The sequence below is a fragment of the Mesoplodon bidens genome (genome assembly GCF_964165515.1).
Source record: "Mesoplodon bidens genome assembly, chromosome: 4".
Lineage (NCBI taxonomy): Eukaryota > Metazoa > Chordata > Mammalia > Artiodactyla > Ziphiidae > Mesoplodon > Mesoplodon bidens.
Genome location: NC_138160.1, coordinates 31,962,788 through 31,982,268, shown reverse-complemented (window position 1 = coordinate 31,982,268; position 19,481 = coordinate 31,962,788). Strand labels below are relative to the sequence as shown.

The 19,481-nt window shown below is 45.0% G+C and overlaps 1 protein-coding gene across 1 annotated transcript in view; it reads left to right on the top strand.

The window, feature by feature from the left end:
* The window catches only part of GDNF (glial cell derived neurotrophic factor), a 29,203-nt gene extending 10,984 nt beyond the window's left edge, over positions 1-18,219 (top strand). Inside the window, exon 3 of the mRNA XM_081231778.1 lies at positions 15,650-18,219. Within this exon, the coding sequence (XP_081087904.1) occupies positions 15,650-16,134 (485 nt within the window). The 3' untranslated portion in view covers positions 16,135-18,219. The remainder of the gene's footprint in view (positions 1-15,649) is intronic.
* Positions 18,220-19,481: the final 1,262 nt, after the last annotated feature.

Below are 19,481 nucleotides of genomic sequence, written 5' to 3'. Positions count from 1 at the left end.
GTGAACTTAAATAGCTTATGATCTAGTTGTAAACTATGGATAGGCCGATGGGTGGGTGGGTGGGTGGATTGTCAGTCCGAGAGATAACTGTGTCTACCAAGGCATGTATGTTAGCTGTGGTCATGGTAAGAATTCCTAGCAATGAAGTCACTGGGATTTGGAGATTATAGCAGGAAAGAATTTGGGGGAGAGGGGGGATTTGAGCTGGTACTTGAAAGATGGGTATTAGGAAAGGAAGGGAAAGGGAAAAGGGCACATTCCAGACCAAGGAGAAGCACAGGCAAATTTGTGATCACGATATGGGGAAGGGGCAGGTGGTGGATACAAGGAGGAGGCCAGACGAGTCGCCAAGTACTGAGAACAGGTGGCGGGAAGTAGTGTGAAATTTAGGATATCTCTGTAGGTGATACCCAGATTATGAGATACTGTAAAATCCAGGAAAAGAAGGTGCTTGCTCTGTTTCTGATGGCAGCGGGGTGCCGCTGGAGTGTCTCAAGCAAGCAGGTGGCAGCAAGCAGGATCTCACTGCAAAGCCTTCTTGCTGCAAAACTTACTCAAGTCCCAAGCTTCACGAGTCTATAGCATAGGCATATTTTTCATTTTGAAGTGTGCCCTTATTTTTAAAGTGTCTAGGCATAAGCACAATTGAATCAACCTGTTAATCCTCAAATAAGTGAAGAGCTACAAATAAAAACTTAAGTTAGTATCATACAGATGAATGTATTTACAAAACAGAAATAGACTCACAGATATAGAAAACAAACTTACGGTTACCAGAGGGGAAAGGTCGGGGGGAGGGATGGATTGGGAGTTTGGTATTAGCAGATGCAAACTATTATATATAGGATAGATAAACAACAAGGACCTACTGTATAGCACAGGGAACTATATTCAATATCCTGTAATAGACACGGCTAGGGGGAAGAGTAAGCTGGGACGAAGTGAGAGAGTGGCATGGACATATATACACTACCAAACGTAAGATAGATAGCTAGTGGGAAGTAGCCACATAGCACGGTGCTTTTCGACCACCTAGAGGGATGGGATAGGGAGGGTGGGAGGGAGGGAGACGCAAGAGGGAGGAGATATGGGGATATATGTATATGTATAGCTGATTCATTTTGTTATAAAGTAGAAACTAACACACCATTGTAAAGCAATTATACTCCAATAAAGATGTTTAAAAAATCTTGTAATAAACTATAATGGAAAAGAATCTGAAAAAGAATATATATACATATACATACATATGTACATATCTGAATCACTTTGCTGTACACCAGAAACTGACACAACATTGTAAATCAACTATACTTCAATTAAAAATAAAGAAATAAATAAAATAAAAGCTAAAGAAAAATAAAGTTAGTATCAGAGCACATCTTAGCTCTCCACGTGGTAACCCACCCACTTTTTAACAAATAAGGTGTTTTTAATTTATTTTATTGAGTATAGTTGATTTACAATGTTGTGTTAATTTCTGCTGTACAACAAAGTGATTCAGTTGTACATATATATACATTCTTTTTCATATTCTTTTCCATAATGGTTTATCACAGGATATTGAATATAGTTCCCTGTGCTATACAGTAGGACCTTGTTGTTTATCCATCCTATATATAAGAGTTTGCATCTGCTAATACCAAACTCCCAATCCATCCCTCCCTCTCCCCCCTTCCCCCTTGGTAACCACAAGTCTGTTCTCTATGTCTGTGAGTCTATTTCTGTTTCGTAGATAAGTTCACTTGTGTCATATTTTAGATTAGATTAGATCCCACACATAAGTGATATCTTATGGTATTTGTCTTTCTCTTTCTGACTTACTTCACTTCTTATGATAATCTCTAGGTCCATCCATGTTGCTGCAAATGGCATTATCTCATTCTTTTTTATGGCCGAGTAGTATTCCATTATAAATATGTGTATATATATATATATATATACCACATCTTCTTTATCCATTCATTTGTTGATGACCATTTAGGTTGTTCCATGTCTTGCCTATTGTGAATAGTGCTGCTTTGAACATAGGGATGCATGTATCTTTTTGAATTATAGTTTTGTCCAGAAATATGCCCAGGAGTGGGACTGCTGGATCATATGGCAATTCAATTTTTAGTTTTTTGAGGCAATTCCATACCGTTTTCCACAATGGCTGCACCAGTTTACATTCCCACCAACAGTGTATGAGGGTTCTCTTTTCTCCACACCCTCTCCAGCATTTGTTATTTTAACAAATAGGTTTTGCATATTGTCCTAAAATCGAGTAGGTTTGAGCTATACTGGACAAGAGGAGATGTTATTTATCCCTGTTGTACAGATGAAGCAATGAGACATAGAGATTTGCTCAAGGTCACAAATCCAATAAGTGGTGAAGCCAGCAAACCTCCAACTTCTAGTCCCAAAGCCAATAATGCTGGCTTAACACAGACTGCTCTCATATTAGAAGATTAAGAAAACACAAACCTTGGCTTGCTAAAAATGTATTCACTAACTGAAACACGTATTACTAGGAAAATCAATGAGCAAACTAATAGCAAGAAGCAAGGAATATTATATTTCCTTGAGGCCCTTTCTTTGATCCCTGTTTGGGCTGCAGTGGGCCTAGGCTCGTATTATTAATGGATATTTAGAAGTCTAAATCAGGACATTTTAGGGAGAGAAACATGTATTTCTCTGCACAGTCCTATAATATCGATGCTTTTTGCAGTGAGAGAAGGCTCCCTGACTCTTAGGGACAAAGTGAGGTCTCCTAGAATGCTTGATAGGCTGATGGCATTTGGGAGGCCTTCGAGAAGGCACTTGCCCTCAGGTGGCTTCTGCTCCGCCCAGGGAAGGAAGTGTCCACTTGGGAAGCCAAGGGTGACTGCACATGTGCCAGAGTGATGGCCTCTGTGGGAACAGGAGTGGGTTTGCATAACACAGATCTTGGGAATCAACTGCTTAGCTCAGTAGAGACAAAACCCACTTTTGTATGATTGTATAACTGAGCATGGTTTTTTAAAGTCTTCAAACTTTTTTGCTTGCAAACCTACAAAATTACATTGAAAAACTATTGCACACTTCTAAAGTGATATCTGCATTTTTATCACAAGTTTAAATAGTTGTAGCAGATGTAATTTCCAGCCCATTTGGGAACTAGATATGTGCTTCAAATCTATTTTTGGCAAAACCTTGGAGCTGCAAATGTAACTTATCCAATTCGTGGAAAATTATCAAACAAATCAGCTCAAATAAGTTGATTTTTTGGTCAGAAAAGGTCCAACTTCATTTTCACTTAAAATGCACATGTTAGTATACATCCATGACAACCACCACGCCTCTGGATCCTAATTATAAGGTGAATAGATGGATGGGTAGATGGACAGACAGGCAAATGAAGCCCCATGCCTTGCCATGAGTGCCTGGACAGAATGAAACATGGAACCACCTACTTTGGTATTTCTTGAGTCATTCATATGGGACTTTTTAGTAAGTGTTCATAGTACAATGAACACCCATGTCCCCTTTTCACCAAGACTGACCTTTCATTAGCATTTTGCTTCATTTTTTTTTTCTTAAACCATTTGAGAATTACTTGCAAACACAACAATAAATAGTTCAGCATGAACCTTCTAGGAGCCAAGGACATTACCTTATATAACCACAATTCAGTTATCAGTCTCAGGAAATTTAACATTGACACAATACTGTTATCCAATAGATAGTCCATATTCAGATGCCCCCAATTGTGGCAATAATGTTCTTCATAGTTTTTTCCCTTAATTGAGAGTCACAACTTGCATTTGATTGTCATGTCTCTTTATTCTCCTTTAATCTAGAATTAGCTCCCAAGCCTTTTTTCCCACATTTTGAGAAGTCCAGACTGTCTTGCCTGCTGTTCTGCAGACTGTCCTTCGGTTTGGATTTGTGGGATTGTTTCCACATGATTAGATTCAGGTACACATCTTTGGAATCCTAAGTTCACGATGATGTGTCCTCACATCATGAGTCACTGATACCAGTTTATCCCAAGGAGCCATGCATGCCTGAACTGTCCTTACAGGTGTCTATCCACCAGACAGTGCCTCGCGGTAAAATGAGTGAGACGGGCAGGAAGGCAGGATGATTGTGGAAGGAGCACTGGCTGCAGGAGTATTCGTAGGTGGACCGGTCTTAGGACGCAGCACATGTGGAATTTGAGGATCTGGACATTGATTCTCTTAAAACCACCCATAGACTCTGTAGAAAGTCCTCATGTACCCCCAGAGGGATACATGCCACAGTTTGAAGACACCGATCTATGCCAAGGTGGACACAAAATATCATTCATGGGCTGTGGAGTCAGTTGATGTTTGTGTGGTTAATTTGGGGGCATTTCTAGGAAGAGAGAAGAGGCAGCCCAGACTCCCAGGACAGGCCTGCACCTCCTGTCCACAGACCACCATGCCGGGGCCTCCAGGCCTTCTCCTCCATGCGACATGCTGGACAAGCAAGGGGCCAGTGTCTGCATCCCCTTTGTCCAGAACCAGCAGAGTTGGTCTTCACACCACTGCTTCCAAGGTAATGTCAGTGAAGAATGGGCACAGATGTGAAAACCATAGGGACTTACTTTTGGTGCCATTTGTTAAGTACTTTCCGGCACTGAACCGAAAATTTTCTTCCATTCCATGTAACTCTCCCCATTTTCAGGGGAGATCGGGGCTGCAAACGGTTAAGCAACTTAACCAGACTGGACCCAGGAAAGCCTGAGGGAACACTCACCCTTCTGACCATACCACATGACCACTTCCTGCCGGCCTACCACTCTCCTCCGAAACTCTTCTGGCTACCTCAGTGAGGAGAAAAGTCAGGCGTGGAGGTTTTGTAAATGCAGCTGTTTTTGAATGATATGTCTAGCTCATTACCTGAAGAGTCTTTGAGATTCCAGTAAATTCATCCACCAAGGGGCAGAAAGTCTGCCTCACATCTGACCACAGGAATCCATCAGGCAGGCTCAAATGATAAAGAATACTTTTCTTTCACCCCCTTTATTCTCCTTTCAGCTTCTTAACCCCTCCTCTTCTTGCCCAGGTCCCTCAGGCCCTTCGAGTTCCTTCTACCCACCGCTCAGGTGGGCCCACTGGGAAGGGCCCAGGGACGTTGAATGCAGGACCCAGTGGAACCACGGGGCCTCTCTGGCTGCAGGCAGGGCTTTGTGGGAAGGAAGAAGCCAGGTTCTTCTGCTTTCCAGGTTCCTTTGGGGTTTCCCCTCAAAAACCACCCGCCTCTGAGAACATCTCAAGGGATTATTTTCCCTAGGGGCGCTCATTGTATTGGGTAACTTTCTCTCCCTCCCCTGTTAAGTGTTTTATAAGGGCAGTAGCAGGGCTCCTGGTGTGCACTCGAGCATGAGGTGTTTACAGCCGGCTGTGGTCTGCTTTTAGCTCGCACCAGGTGTTCATGGATTAGCTGACAAATGGACACCCTATTGAGTGTTTTCCTGGCTTAAAAGCAGAAGAATGGACATTTTCCCCTCAGGGGAGCCATTCTGTATTACCATAAAATTATTAACATCACTATAATAAAAGTATGGACCACATAGGTGGAAATCAGAGCAGGGCAATTAGAAGCTGAGTAACAAAATGAATGCAGTCCATCTTTCCTGAGTGAGGTTTTTGGCTATTTGTATTCATAGAGTCATTTCCATTACAGTGATGACAAGTTTTCTTAGTTAAATTGTAGGATAAGTAGTCAAGACATGGTATAGCTAATAAGTGTGTGCGATGTTGGTCAAAGTAGGTGGAGGTGGTAACTAAAATGGCATTCTGGTGGGCAAATGGCCTTTAAAAGTATACCCAAGGCTTCTTTTTCTGTATTTTGAACTGGTTCGTCTTTTCTTCTGTCTTGAGAGGATCCAGAAATGCTTTTTTAAAACAACAAAACACTGGTGTTTTTACAACGCAAATACTTTTCAAATAAACCCATGTCATGTTTTATTGCCGGCAAACCACTGGTCATGGAGAGAATGCCCTGGTAGCTCTGGCAGTGGTCACAGTGACTTAGTAAATTGCCTCAGCTGGTGATTGTTCATGGGAGAATAGATGCTCTGGACCCCTCTTGAAGTTAAAACTCAAGTCCACTGTGACCAGGATGGTCTGTGTAATGCTAGGTGAATACTCTGTCCAAAATAGGAAGGTAAGGGTGGTCGTCACATGATGCGAGATGCCTCAGCATTCCAGTACTTAGGGACCCATGGGTGCTTTATTTTAATTAGTTCAAATAAGTGGCAACGTCAACACTTTTAAATAGTAGCAGATGACAGAACTTTGAAGTTTTCAGAGAACTGCAACACGCTCCTAAACTAATACCACACGTTTCAGAGGTCGCTGAAGGTCAAATAAAAAACAAGCGTCAACAGCCCCCAAGACAAGCTGTGGGGCTCTTACAGTGCATTTGGTAGCAGGTGCCATTGGTGATTCTAGCCTTAGAGTCCTAAGACCAAGCAGCAAAACCAGAAATGAATAAAATAGAGATTTTGAGAAAATGGCAATTTTGCCATTTGGGTGAGGGAGACTGCAGGTTTATAGCATGTTGGTGTCTGTGTCCTCTCAGAGGTCATTGGCTCCTTCTCTACTTTTACAGATGGAGACTGGGGTGTAAGGATACCTCCCACTAGAACCTGGGTGCTTTGAGACACAAGTATAGGGCCCTTTCTACACATCTCTTCACCTCTCCTAAATAAGACATAGGAAGATGACTTGATGAGTTGAGAGGCACTTGGTTATTTCAGGTGTAACCAAGACGTTGAACCAAGAGGCAAACGGAAAAGGTTGAGAATTGCTAGAACCTAAAATACCTCTTATGGGGTCTCCTGGGGCCCCTGATGCTGGTGGTTAGCAGAATGCTGTGGGGGCATCAGCAGAGGCAGTCCTCTCCCTGACGGGGGTGACACCAAGACTTAGACTGTCCACATCTTAGGGCATTAGCACTGGGGAAGGCTCCCGAGAGGGGCTAGCTGACCTCAGAAGGGTTCAGTGACTAGTCCAAGGTCACAGGCTGGGCAGGGACTGACCCCGGACTGGAATCCCAGGCTCTGTCCTCTCCAGCTCTGCAGTGAGACTTTATCACTCGGTGCCAGCGCGAGTTTGAGGAGCTTCCGGAGACGGGGCCTCTCTGTCTGAATCTGCCACCGCCCTTGGCTGCCGGTTTTCCGGTTTTAACTGGGAAATTGCCAGTTCTGCCTTAGGGTGATACGCAAGACCCAGGATGTGGGAGAGATGCCCCTGAACGACATGCTTTTCCCTTTCTGGAGACGATTTACTGTATTCTGTGGTCCATGGCAGCCTAACTTTAGAATCTACTTAATGTACCTCAGTTCAAGCTGAACTTTCCAATAGAAAGTGTATTTCTCACTTCCTGTTCTGAATGTGGTAAATACGTGCAGGTGAAATGAGCATATCTTCCAGAGTAAGTTACCACACACCCGAGACTAGACAAGCTGCACCGTAGTGGAATTTTTACTTAAAAACAGATGGGCAGCTTGGAGCCCTAGAACAAGTCTGAGCTTTGAAACCAAAACCAGCTGAGTCTACATTTATGAGCCACGTGGCCTTGAGCAGATAGATATTTACCTTCTCTGAGCCTCAGTTTCCTGATCTGTAAAGTAGAGATAAATAGGCGACCCCGACTTTAGCCTTGCAGAGACGTTGTCAGGGTTAAAATTCATGCTAGGTGGCATCCATCCCACCTTGACACTGGTCATACTAAGTACATCAAGGAAGCTGTCATTTCAGATAGAGGATGATGCACATTCTTTGTAACGTGGGGAATTTTAAAGGTAAGACTCCATCATGTAGTTCTCATAATACTGCAATATTAGTGAAAGAAAATCATGTTCGTACATTATTGAAAAGTAAAAACAGAATTCTGAAGAATGACATTAGTTGGAAATTTTCTTGAGAGGTTACATAAATCTTAGGCTGATCTTTTCATGTAAACATGCAGGTGTATATGTGTATATACACATACATGTTTGTATATATGTGTGTGTGTATACACACACACAGAACTTCTCTTTTTTATATACTTGGTCTACAGAGCAATTTGTACTTTACCTGGGGTACAGGTAGGCAACGAATATCAGATTAAATGTCCTCCCCCCCAGGGGGGCGGGTTCCACGTGCCTCCTTTTGCAGACAGCCTTTCAGGAGAGACTCCGCAGGCACAGCATCTCTGGCTTCACACCCAGGGTCTAGCCCACCCCAGAACTGGGCACCACCTGGAGTGAGGGCACCCAGGCACTGATTGAAGATGTGCCTCTCGCCTGTGTGGCCTTGACCTGGGCAGTAGGTCACCCCTGCGGACCTCAGCGTATTAACCCTTGCCCTTCCAGTACACAGAAGCTGGATGCTTTTCGCTGGAGTACAGAGGTGGGTCCTCCCCAGAGCAAGAAACACCTGTGCCTTCTCTCCAGAGCCTCTGCATCCTTGAGGCTAGTTCTGGCCTGGAAGACGGCTCCTGTAGGAGAGGCCCACTGTGCGTGCAAGGGTCCAGCCCTCTCCTTCCTGGGCCCCTCGGGGCCCACCCCACTCTGGGTAAGGGGTCACCTCCTCACTGCTTCCTACACAGCCTTGCACTGCCTCCCTCATGGGCCCATGGGTCAAAGACAGGCTGAAAACTGGCTTAGACACTCAGCCAGGCCGGGTGAGGAGGGGGACAACCCAATACGAGTATAAAATGACCCCTTGATTAAAATATAATTAACCTGAAAAATATATATATATAATTAACCTGTACTCTTTTGAAGATAAATCTGACATTTAAAGGAATACTTTGTCCACTATATGCCAGCTTAGCCAAGATAATGCTTTGAATTATGTGCTTCTTGGTTCAGCTATTACAAGGAGTACTCCGAGGTCTCACCATTGTTCCTATAAAAACTCAATTAACTTTACCAGATAGTCAATATCCCAGGCCTTTGTTCCTGAGGTAATGTTTCTGTTTTCCCATAATCGAGGGGGGCAAAGTCTCTGCAGTGAATGGTTTGGTTTGTTCCCAGAGTCTGGCCCTGTACAAGGTTTCATTTGTTTAAATAACATTGTTTATACAAAGGACACATCAAAGTTAAAATATTTTAAATAGAATAATGCCAAAATGTTTAGTTGCACCCTGAAGGATGACTTAAATGCATTTGAGCGTTTTGATTTTTCGAAAACTCTAGCTTTTAGATGTCCATGTTTTCCCAGATCTAGCCTCCAAATGGGTCTGGGAAATGGGCAAGTGTTTGACTTACTTTTTAAAAACGATGCTCCTCTTTTGTGTTTTGCAAGTATTTTACTATCAAAGTTCATAATAACGAGGGCCATTTGTGTAGCTGACATGCTGCCAAGCCCTTTATAGGATAAAGAAAGTGATATGCCATTAAGTCTTAATTTGGGGAACTAATCCAAACCCAACCCCTTTGCTGCCCCTGGCTCAGTGAATTCCAGGAACATGGAGGCAGCTGGGGGCTTCTTGGTCCCCCAGGGAGTTTACTTGCCTGAGCCAGGTGTGAGGCCTCTGCAGAGACCCTAAAGATTGGCTCAGTGGGGGCATGGCTCACAATGCCCCCACCAAATGCCTAGTGTTGATAACTTGAGGTCTCTTTACAGATGAACTCAGTCAGCAGCAAAAGGCCTGGGATTAAGAATTCAGTTGGAAGAGACAGGCCAATTTGCTCTATGGTTTGGAAAATATAATGTTGCCCTTTTCTAGTTTCCAAAATTCATATCCATGTAAAACTTTCAGCATAAATATTTATTTTTTCCTCTATTGTTCAAGAAGCAGAAGAAAGGGGGCAGGGGGGAACCCCTTCAGTTCAATAAGAATCACCTATGTCCTGAACCTGAGGCTTAAATAAACATTTCCACCTTAACGACAAGGTATGAGGGAGATGTCCCATCAAAAGCGGTCCTCATTACCTACACTCTTTATTTTTTTATTTTTATCTTTGGCTGCATTGGGTCTTTGTTGCTGCGCGGGGGCTTTCTCTAGTACGCGAGCGGGGGCTACCCTGTTGCGGTGCGTGGGCTTCTCATTGTGGTGCCTTCTCTTTGTTGCAGAGCACAGGCTCTAGGCGCACAGGCTTAGTAGTTGTGGCACATGGGCTTAGTTGCTCCACTGCATGTGGGATCTTCCCGGACTAGGGCTTGAACCGTGATCCCCTGCATTGGCAGGCGGATTCTTAACCACTGCGCCACCAGGGAAGCCCCTACGCTGTTTGGTTTAACACATCAAACACAGATTGACTGCTTCCCAGGTGCCTGGAAGCCTTTTAATTCAGGCTTAATGATCCATTCACCACCTCACCCAAAAGCATAAGTGGCTGGTGCATTCATACTGCTACACGCATCACCCCAAAAAGGCCAAGCAGAAATTAAAATAAAGAAAAAGGAACTAAGCATTCTCATAACAAAGGATAAGTATGTCCCAAACATTACTGAGGACTGCTGATACTATAAGTTTATTTGCTAGTTATCTGAAATCAAATTTAACTAGGTATTCTGTATTTTATCTGGCAAGCAAAGCCAGTGGACAGAGTCATGTGGTCAAAATGTCTTAAAAAGGAGGGACAACATTTTTCCAGAACTTCGAAAGTGTCAGGCAATAAATAAGAACATTATAAATGCTGATTCAAATCATCATTATAACCCTAGTAACATAAAATTATGTAATTTATCATGTTATATAAAATAATGAGTCTCTAAACCAGTGTAAGTTGAACTTTTCTAAGTCAAATGTTTTCACATCTGTTTTTGTTAAAATTTTAGTAATATTTCATCCTCATTTCTGATTAATCCTCAGTTGATTCTCAATCAGTTTTAACTTCCATGTTCCCAGGTTCTTAAGTTCATGATCTATTCAGGAGTTCTTGAAAAGAGCCAGGGACCCCATCATGTGGATCCTTTTGTAAAGCAAAGAGTCTCTTTAGAAATTTAAAGACTTTTTTTTTTCCTGTATTTTGACTAATCGCCTCTAAGATACCAGGTTTAGAAGTTCAGACTTCTATTCAAGCATGGGTTTTTGAAACTGAGCACACCTAATTTCCTCTTTTATAGCTTATTATTGAAAAAAAGTCACAAATAGCATAAGCAAGTCATTTTTCGAAATAAGTAGTTCATATCTTTAACGCAGAGTGCTTTAAAAAAATTTTCAGGGAATTTCCTGGCGGTCCAGTGGCACTTTCACTGCTGTGGCCTGGGTTCAATCCCTGGTCTGGGAACTAAGAATCCTGCAAGCCGTTTGGTGTGGCAAAAAAAAGAAAAAGAAATTTTTTTAATATCTTTGTTGGAGTATACTTACTTTACAATGGTGTGTTAGTTTCTGCTTTAGAACAAAGTGAATCAGCCATACATATACATACATCTCCATATCTCTTCTCTCTTGCGTCTCCCTCCCTCCCACCCTCCCTATCCCACCCCTCTACGTGGTCACAAAGCACCGAGCTGATCTCCCTGTGCTATGCGGCTGCTTTCCACTAGCTATCTGTTTTACATTTGGTAGTGTATATATGTCCATGCCACTCTCTCACTTCGTCCCAGCCTACCCTTCCCCCTCCCGTGTCCTCAAGTCCATTCTCTATGTCTGCGTCTTTATTCCTGTCCTGCCCCTTGGTTCTTCAGAGCCATCTTTTTTTTTTTTTTTTTTTAGATTCCATATATACATGTTAGCATATGGTAATCGTTTTTCTCTTTCTGACTTACTTCACTCTGTATGACAGACTCTAGGTCCATCCACCTCACTACAAATAACTCAATTTCGTTTCTTTTTATGGCTGAGTAATATTCCATTGTATATATGTGCCACGTCTTCTTTATCGATTCAACATTTTTTTTTTTAAGAACAGAGAAGGAAAGGAAGGGAGAGAGAGAGGGAGGCAGGAAGGAAGGAGACTTCCTAAGGAAGTCCAGTAGAAGCGGTTCAGAGGAAACGACAAATTCAGATTCCAATACTCTCCCACTCTTCCAGTCCTTCTTGGGAAAACGTTACTCCCGTGGAGCCAGAACCTTTCTGAATCCTCAGGATGAAGTGGGCTTTGAGAGCTGACACTCTAAAGCTGCTGGAAGCTGGCAAGGGAGTGAGCTTGGTTATTTGCTGCTTATTCGCTCGCAGGAGGGAGATGACCATGCTGCTCGCGCACTGCGGCTACCCGCGTGATGGAGGCTATTTATCTTGGAGCGTTTCATTTCATCATGGTGCGGTTCCCAGCTGAAGCCCAAGTGTCCCCTGGATAAATTAAGGACTCTCTCTTTCTCCCCTCATAAAGTGACCTAACTCATTCAGAAATCATTGTGGGCCTCCAGGGACCAGAACCTATTGTAGGCACCTGGGATCCACTGGTGAGCAAGCCACGCAAAGGTCCCTGCCTCGCAGAGGTGACATTCACTCAGAGAAGACAGACAACAAGTAGTCAACATAAGGAAAGTTAGACAGTGTGTTGGAAGGTAGTGAGTATTACGCTGGGGAGGGAAGAGGGCAGGAGGGTCTGGCTTCGGGCTTGGGAGGGATTGCATTTGAAACAGGGAGGTCAAGGTGGGGCTTGGTGGTGGTGACATTTGAGCAAAGACTTGAAGGGGACGTGGGCGTGAGTCACTGGGTACCCCGAAGGAATGGTGTTTCAGGCAGAGAGGGAACAGCCAGCACAAAGGCCCTGAGTCCCTGTTTGTGTTCTGATCTGTGTGGTTCTTGACCACGATGATCTTGCCCCCAGGGGACCTTTGGCAATATCTGGGGACACTTCAGTTCGTCACTGTTGGGATGGGGCTGGGGGATAGTACTAGCATCTCCTGGGTGGAGGCCAGGGATGCAACTACACATCCTTAAATGCTCCCACGACAAAGAATGTTCCAGCCCAGAATGTCAGTAGTGCTGAGGTTGAGAAACCTTGTGTTTGAGGAACAGTGGGAAGGCCAGAGGAGCCGGAGGGGGAGGCAGTAAGGAGGAAGGAAGGTCAGTGGTAACAGAGAACGGGACGGAGTGGGGGGCCGGGTCAGGGAGGGCCTTGGGCCAGGGTGGACTTTGACTTTTATGCCCAGGGAAATGGGGAGCCACTGGAGGGCTTGGAGCAGAGAAGGGACGTGAGCTGCGTTAACAGTTTTAAGAGTGTTGCTCTGGCTGCCGGGTGGAAGACAGACTGAAGGAGGGTAAGGCTGGAATGCAGGGGCTCGGGGGCAAGAGGCGATGGGGCACAGACCAGTGGAAGCAGCTTTGAGAATTCTGTGCACAGGACCACCCAGTGCCAAATTTTAGATTTTAGTTTTAGGGCAACAAGGTGATCTGGAAATTCCACACCATCCCCACTCTTTTCATTACTATATGTCATATGTTCTGCATACACACACACACACACACACACACACACACACACACACAGATGAGAGAGAGAGAGAGAAACAGAAATAGATATGGTTAAGTTGCCTTAGCTGGATTATGTTTTACACAACAGGATACCTGATATCTGTTTTAACAATTTGTTCATAACAAAACCATTTGACGTGGGTTAGGCACAGTGTAATCCTTTGCTGCTTTAACATGGGCTTGGCAAAAAAAATTCCCTCTTGCTAACAACTCTTTTGTGGCGTATTGTCCTAAGCCACATATAACCCTAAACATACTAAATTACCTGAAAATGGGATGGGGAGCATAAAAGGTTTAGTACCTAATAAATGGGCGTTTGAATTGCTTTCCCCTTTTAAAAATGTATTCAGTTGTTCAAAGTTACTCTTCTCTTACTGGATCAGCCAAAGCAAATGCTTGAAACACAGCAGAAAATGCCAAGAGACTGCAAATTCATGCGTTTGCCCAAAGGTCTCAAACACCGTAGAAGCATCACCTCAATCACTCCTCCATGTGACCTCCCTAAAATGCACATCTCTTGTCCTCTTTGCAACCAAAGCCAGTGGGAGTCATGTGACAGCCCGCAGCAGAGGCTGGACAACCCCCTCCCACCATCTGCCCACAAACAGCATCTCAGTCCATGTACTGCTATGATACATTTAAATGTCATCTTCCATGTCCTGGCTATTGTAAATAGAGCTGCAATGAACATTGTGGTACATGACTCTTTTTGAATTATGGTTTTCTCAGGGTATATGCCCAGTAGTGGGATTTCTGGGGCGTATGGTAGTTCTATTTTTAGTTTTTTAAGGAACCTCCAAGTGTCCATCAACAGATGAATTGGTAAAGAAGGTGTGGCACATATATATAATGGAATATTACTCAGCCATAAAAAGAAATGAAATTGAGTTATTTGTAGTGAGGTGGATGGACCTAGAGTCTGTCATACAGAGTGAAGTAAGTCAGAAAGAGAAAGACAAATACCGTATGCTAACACATATACATGGAATCTAAAAAAAAAAAAAAAAAAGGTCATGAAGAACCTAGGGGCAGGACAGGAATAAAGATGCAGAACTACTAGAGAATGGACTTGAGGACACGGGGAGGGGGAAGGGTAAGCTGGGACAAAGTGAGAGAGTGGCATGGACATATATACACTACGGATTGTAAAACCGATAGCTAGTGGGACGCAGGCGCATAGCACAGGGAGATCAGCTTGGTGCTTTGTGACCACCTAGAGGGGTGGGATAGGGAGGGTGGGAGGGAGACGCAAGAGGGAAGAGATATGGGGACATATGTATATGTATAACTGATTTGCTTTGTGGTAGTGCAGAAGCTGACACACCATTGTGGAGCAATGGTACTCCAATGAAGATGTTAAAAAAAAATAAAAAAAGAAAGAAAATACATTAACTGTAAATACTCAAAAAACAAAGGAAATACAAGGTTAAATAAAATATATGAAAAAATTTTTTAAAATGTCATCTTACAGTATGACCATATATTTTTAAAGTCATGCTAATCCAAAGAAGTGGTAAATTAGTCTCTGTGTTAGTGAAAAGTAGGCTTTATGTTTTTTAAGGAAGCTCTAAAATATAGCTGAGCTCAAGAGCTTTTCATGTGATCTGTCAAAATGGTTCTCGTCCCACTCAGCTGAGCAGAGGTGTTAAGTCGGGGTGGATTTCAGGAAGGAGCACTCCTCGGTATTCCAGGTGAAAGCAGCAGTGTCTTCCAAGCCCAATCCAAGGTTAATCCTTTTTTCACCCTCTAAGACAGGGTTTCTCAACGTATGCTCCATGGACCACCCCCATCAGAACTTCTCCAGGGCTCGTTAAAAATAGATTCCTCGGCCCCTCCCCACGCTTCCCTTAAGGGTCAGGCTAGGACTCTGCATTTCCGTGAGCAGCCCAGCATAGTCACATCCACACTCACATTTGAGAACCACAGCTGTAGGTTACGTCATTAGAACAAGAAGAAGCGGCCTCGATCAGCATCAGCACCCTCAATACAGACGCGTTACAAAATGGCAGATGTTATTCAAATGGCAATTCCACTTCTAAGGATTTGTTTTCAGCAAGGAAGTGGGTCACCCCCCGTGTCAGTCTCCTCTTTCGAGTGGATGAACTTCCTTCCGCGGAGTCTTGGAGGGCACCTTTTGGCCTGTGTCCTCAGGCTCGGGCTGGAGGGGGTGACGGCGGTCCCTGAGCTGGCAGTTTCACCGCGAGGCCGAGCTTGGCCGCCTTTAGGAGACGCTGGGATCTTGGAGCCTCCTCGAAATGTCTCACGTGACCGTTTCTGTTTTCTTGTTGCACAGCAAATATGCCAGAGGATTATCCTGATCAGTTTGATGATGTCATGGATTTTATACAAGCCACCATTAGAAGACTGAAAAGGTCACCAGATAAACAAATGGCCGTGCTGCCCCGCCGAGAGCGGCACCGGCAGGCTGCAGCCGCCAGCCCGGAGGGTTCCCGAGGGAAAGGCCGGCGGGGCCAGAGGGGCCGAAATCGGGGATGCGTCTTAACGGCCGTGCATCTGAACGTCACTGACTTGGGTTTGGGCTACGAAACCAAGGAGGAACTCATTTTCAGGTACTGCAGCGGCTCATGCGATGCAGCCGAGACAATGTATGACAAAATATTAAAAAACTTGTCCAAAAGTAGAAGGCTGGTGAGTGACAAAGTCGGGCAGGCGTGTTGCAGACCCCTCGCCTTCGACGACGACCTGTCCTTTCTAGATGATAACCTGGTTTACCATATTCTGAGAAAGCATTCCGCCAAACGCTGTGGATGTATCTGACTCCCGCTCCAGAGACCGCTGTGTATTGCATTCCTGCCACAAAGTGCAAAGGAAGGGACCAAGGTTCCCAGAAAACGTTTGCCCAGAGGGGAAGATAAGGACCAAGGAGGCGAGGAGGAGGCAGGCAGCCGTTGTGGGAGCCTGGCGGAGAGAGACCCAGCGACAGAAAACAGGGCGGGAGAGAGAGAAAACAGCTGTCTGCATTCTCCCAGATGGCGGCCAGCGTCACCAGAAGCTCAGGGCTGGTGTCCCTGCTTGGGTGTTGCCGTCGTTTCATCCGATACAGTCCACCGTCGCCGGTCACGGGTACAGTTGCGGATGCACTTGAAACCAAACCAGTGTATCTCCTGTGGTTTGTTTTCACATGTCTGGAGACACCAGGGAAATGGTCCTCCTGGTGTCGTTCCCTGTCATTACGTTTTACTGCTGAAAGCAAGAAAGGTTTATTTTTCTGTCACTCAGTGGAGACATACACCGGCAAGGAGGGAAAAAAAAAAAAGCAAAGACACACACAAGAGGTAGTAACCTTTGCTTTTGAAGGTTCAGGCCTGAGGTTTACTCCAGACAGCGTTTTGGGGAACAGTGGGTGATTGATTTCAAACATGGTGTGCGAGGTGGGAAGAGGTTGGCTAGGAACCAGAAAGGCTGTCCTCATGACTAAAACCAAACCTGAAGGTATTTCCTTTCTGTCCTTGGAAACAGGAAACCAGTTGTGGTTTTCGGCAGCATTCTTGCAGGAGAGCGTTCGGGGAAGGCCCCCAGCTGCACCGGGGCGGGGAGGTCGCCGGGCTCTCGGTTTACAGAGAGACAGATGTTACATACACCCCAGCTCCGTTATGCGTGGTCACCAGTGACCAGAGAAGCTACTCGATGCAATGCATCTGTTTCAGATACAGAAGTATAGAGAAAATATTTATTGAGATTTAAGTTATTGTTATTTATTACCGTTCACTAATGAGTTTCTCTTTCTTCCCTTATTTATTAAAGTTTCTTTTCAAAGGTGCCAAAGTATATGTGCTCGCAAAATGCAAAAGAAGGTGACAAAGGAAATTTTAATTGGGAACAAGGGTCCATGCTTTTCAAAGTATTAAAAAGTTTTTCACTAGGCAAAAAATCACTTACTTTACCTTTTTTAAGAAGAGCTCTCGTGTGATTCCCCCAGATCTCAGCGTCTTACCTGTTTTCATATTTTAGAGAAGAAACGTGTCAGAAGGAACATTTCTGAGCCGGCCCCCTTTTCGGGAGCAGGACACAGAGACCAGGGCACTCGGCTTCATCTCTTCACGGTTCTGTCTCCCAGCAGATAGGCTGTGTGCTCCATTCCCTGTTGTATTTAAGCTCTCACTCCCCTCCACGTGTATCTGTCTGTCATATGCATAACCACATATATCAGAGCTTAAAGTCCCCTTAGTAGGTAGTCCTGGATTCAATGCAGACCTCAAAGTAACAATCCTGTCAGGTAGCCAGGGTTCTGCCCTGATTGTGGAGACTCTTCCTCTACCCTTCCACCCACCACCTTCCTGAGAAACGTGCTCGGCCCCAGTGCAGCCAAGGAGTGCTCCAGGCCTTCGGGAAGTGGGCTCAGCCAGTTGCCAAAAAAGCCACCAGTTGCTGCCCCTCCCTCGGGAGAAGGTGCCCTGGAAGGGTGGACAAGCAAGATGGGCCTGGGGCAGCCTCAGCACACACGCCCTGCCACCTGGATGCTGAAAGCCTTTGACGGGGTGGAGGTGTAGGGTGAGAACAACCCTCTCCTAAGCGCCCCAGATCGTGGATTTGTCTGGCAGCTGACCCAACTCAATGCACTGAGCCCTACTGTAGAGCCTGTTACACATCTCATAAAAGGGATTTTTATCAGAGAGATCATCTATCACTACCACAGTGGCTATTAGCCCCAAACTATGACAGGTTTAGCCGTTAAATAGCCTACTGGCCTCCCTCAAATAATCATGTTAATTTTACAAAGTAACCAAGAAGCAGCAGTTACCAGACATCCCTTTCCACACCCCCCACCCCGCCCCAAAAGACCCGAGCTGTCCATCGTTCTGCACCCTCTGTCCTTTCTGTTCCCCTTACACGACTCGGAAATAGAGGAAAAGGGCCTCCCTTTTGTCCTTTCTTGGGGCCCAAGCAGGGACCTTGCTGAGGAGCAGCCTGCTCAAAATAGGGACGGACCCAGCCGACCATTCATTCACGAAGCACAGTTTGATGCAGCCCCAGGATCATCTGTCCGATTCAGAGAGTCCTGGCTGATCTGGTGGCTGGTGTCCCCAGGGGTCAGCCTCAGCCCCAGCTCCCCGTGGAGAGTCTCTGCCCACAGGGGCAGTGGGATTCAACGGGTGCTGACAGCTTGTTCCCAGCATTACCTACACACCATAAGCAGGTTTTAACTGAAGCAAATCGCTCCACCAAATCCACAAAAGGGTAAAGTTTGTGATTTTTCTCTATCATTGTGATTACCATCTGATCCAGTGCACTTCTTTGGAAGTTTTGACTTCTCTGATATGTCTCGGTCGTTTGTGTTATACAACCAAAGTTCTCTACAGACTTTATTTTTGTACAATATTATTTTGTAACTTTTTACAAATAAAAACTCATTTCTATTGCTCTCTGTACTTCTGTGCTTCCTCACCTGCCCGGACCATGACTGGCCCAGGCTGGAAGGCCGTGCCCTTCACTACCACTCAGCCCACTGGTTGGCCAGTGGCCTTGTCCATCAACTCTCCACAACCAATCACCACCCAACTGGGGAAGAACTTGCAAAGCTGTTCTTCATTTATTCATTCAACAAATACTTGAGGTGAGCGACACTGTGCCAGGCACTGTCCAAGGCACCAAGGATCCAACAGTGGCCAAAACAAACAAACAAAACTCTGCTCAACCCTGTGGAGTTGATATTTTATTTGAGGGGGAGACAGACAATATTCAAAAAAGTAAAAATATGTAGGGATTCAGGTGTCGATAAATGAGTCACCATTTGTAAAGAATACAAACAGGATATCATAATAGTAAATAGCAGGGGCCTGCTGTAACTAGAGGTGACATTGAGGTGGGACTTACGAAATAGATAGGATTGTCCTGGCAAAACCCTGCGGCAGGCAAGCGCTTGGACGGCACCACCGCTTTGCACAGCCCTGGGAGACGCCGTTCACGTGGGTTCCCCACAGCAAAGTAGCAGAATCCCTGGAATTGTGCAAATGGTGGCCTTGGGCTTAGTTGTTGCTGGCAAGAAAAGCACACAAGAGAGGAAATGCCACGGCCCTGGACTGCGGGGAGAGAGCATGCTTCCTCCTCAGATGACACACACCCCATGCTGTGTCACAGGCGGCATTGTGACTATTAAAAGGTGG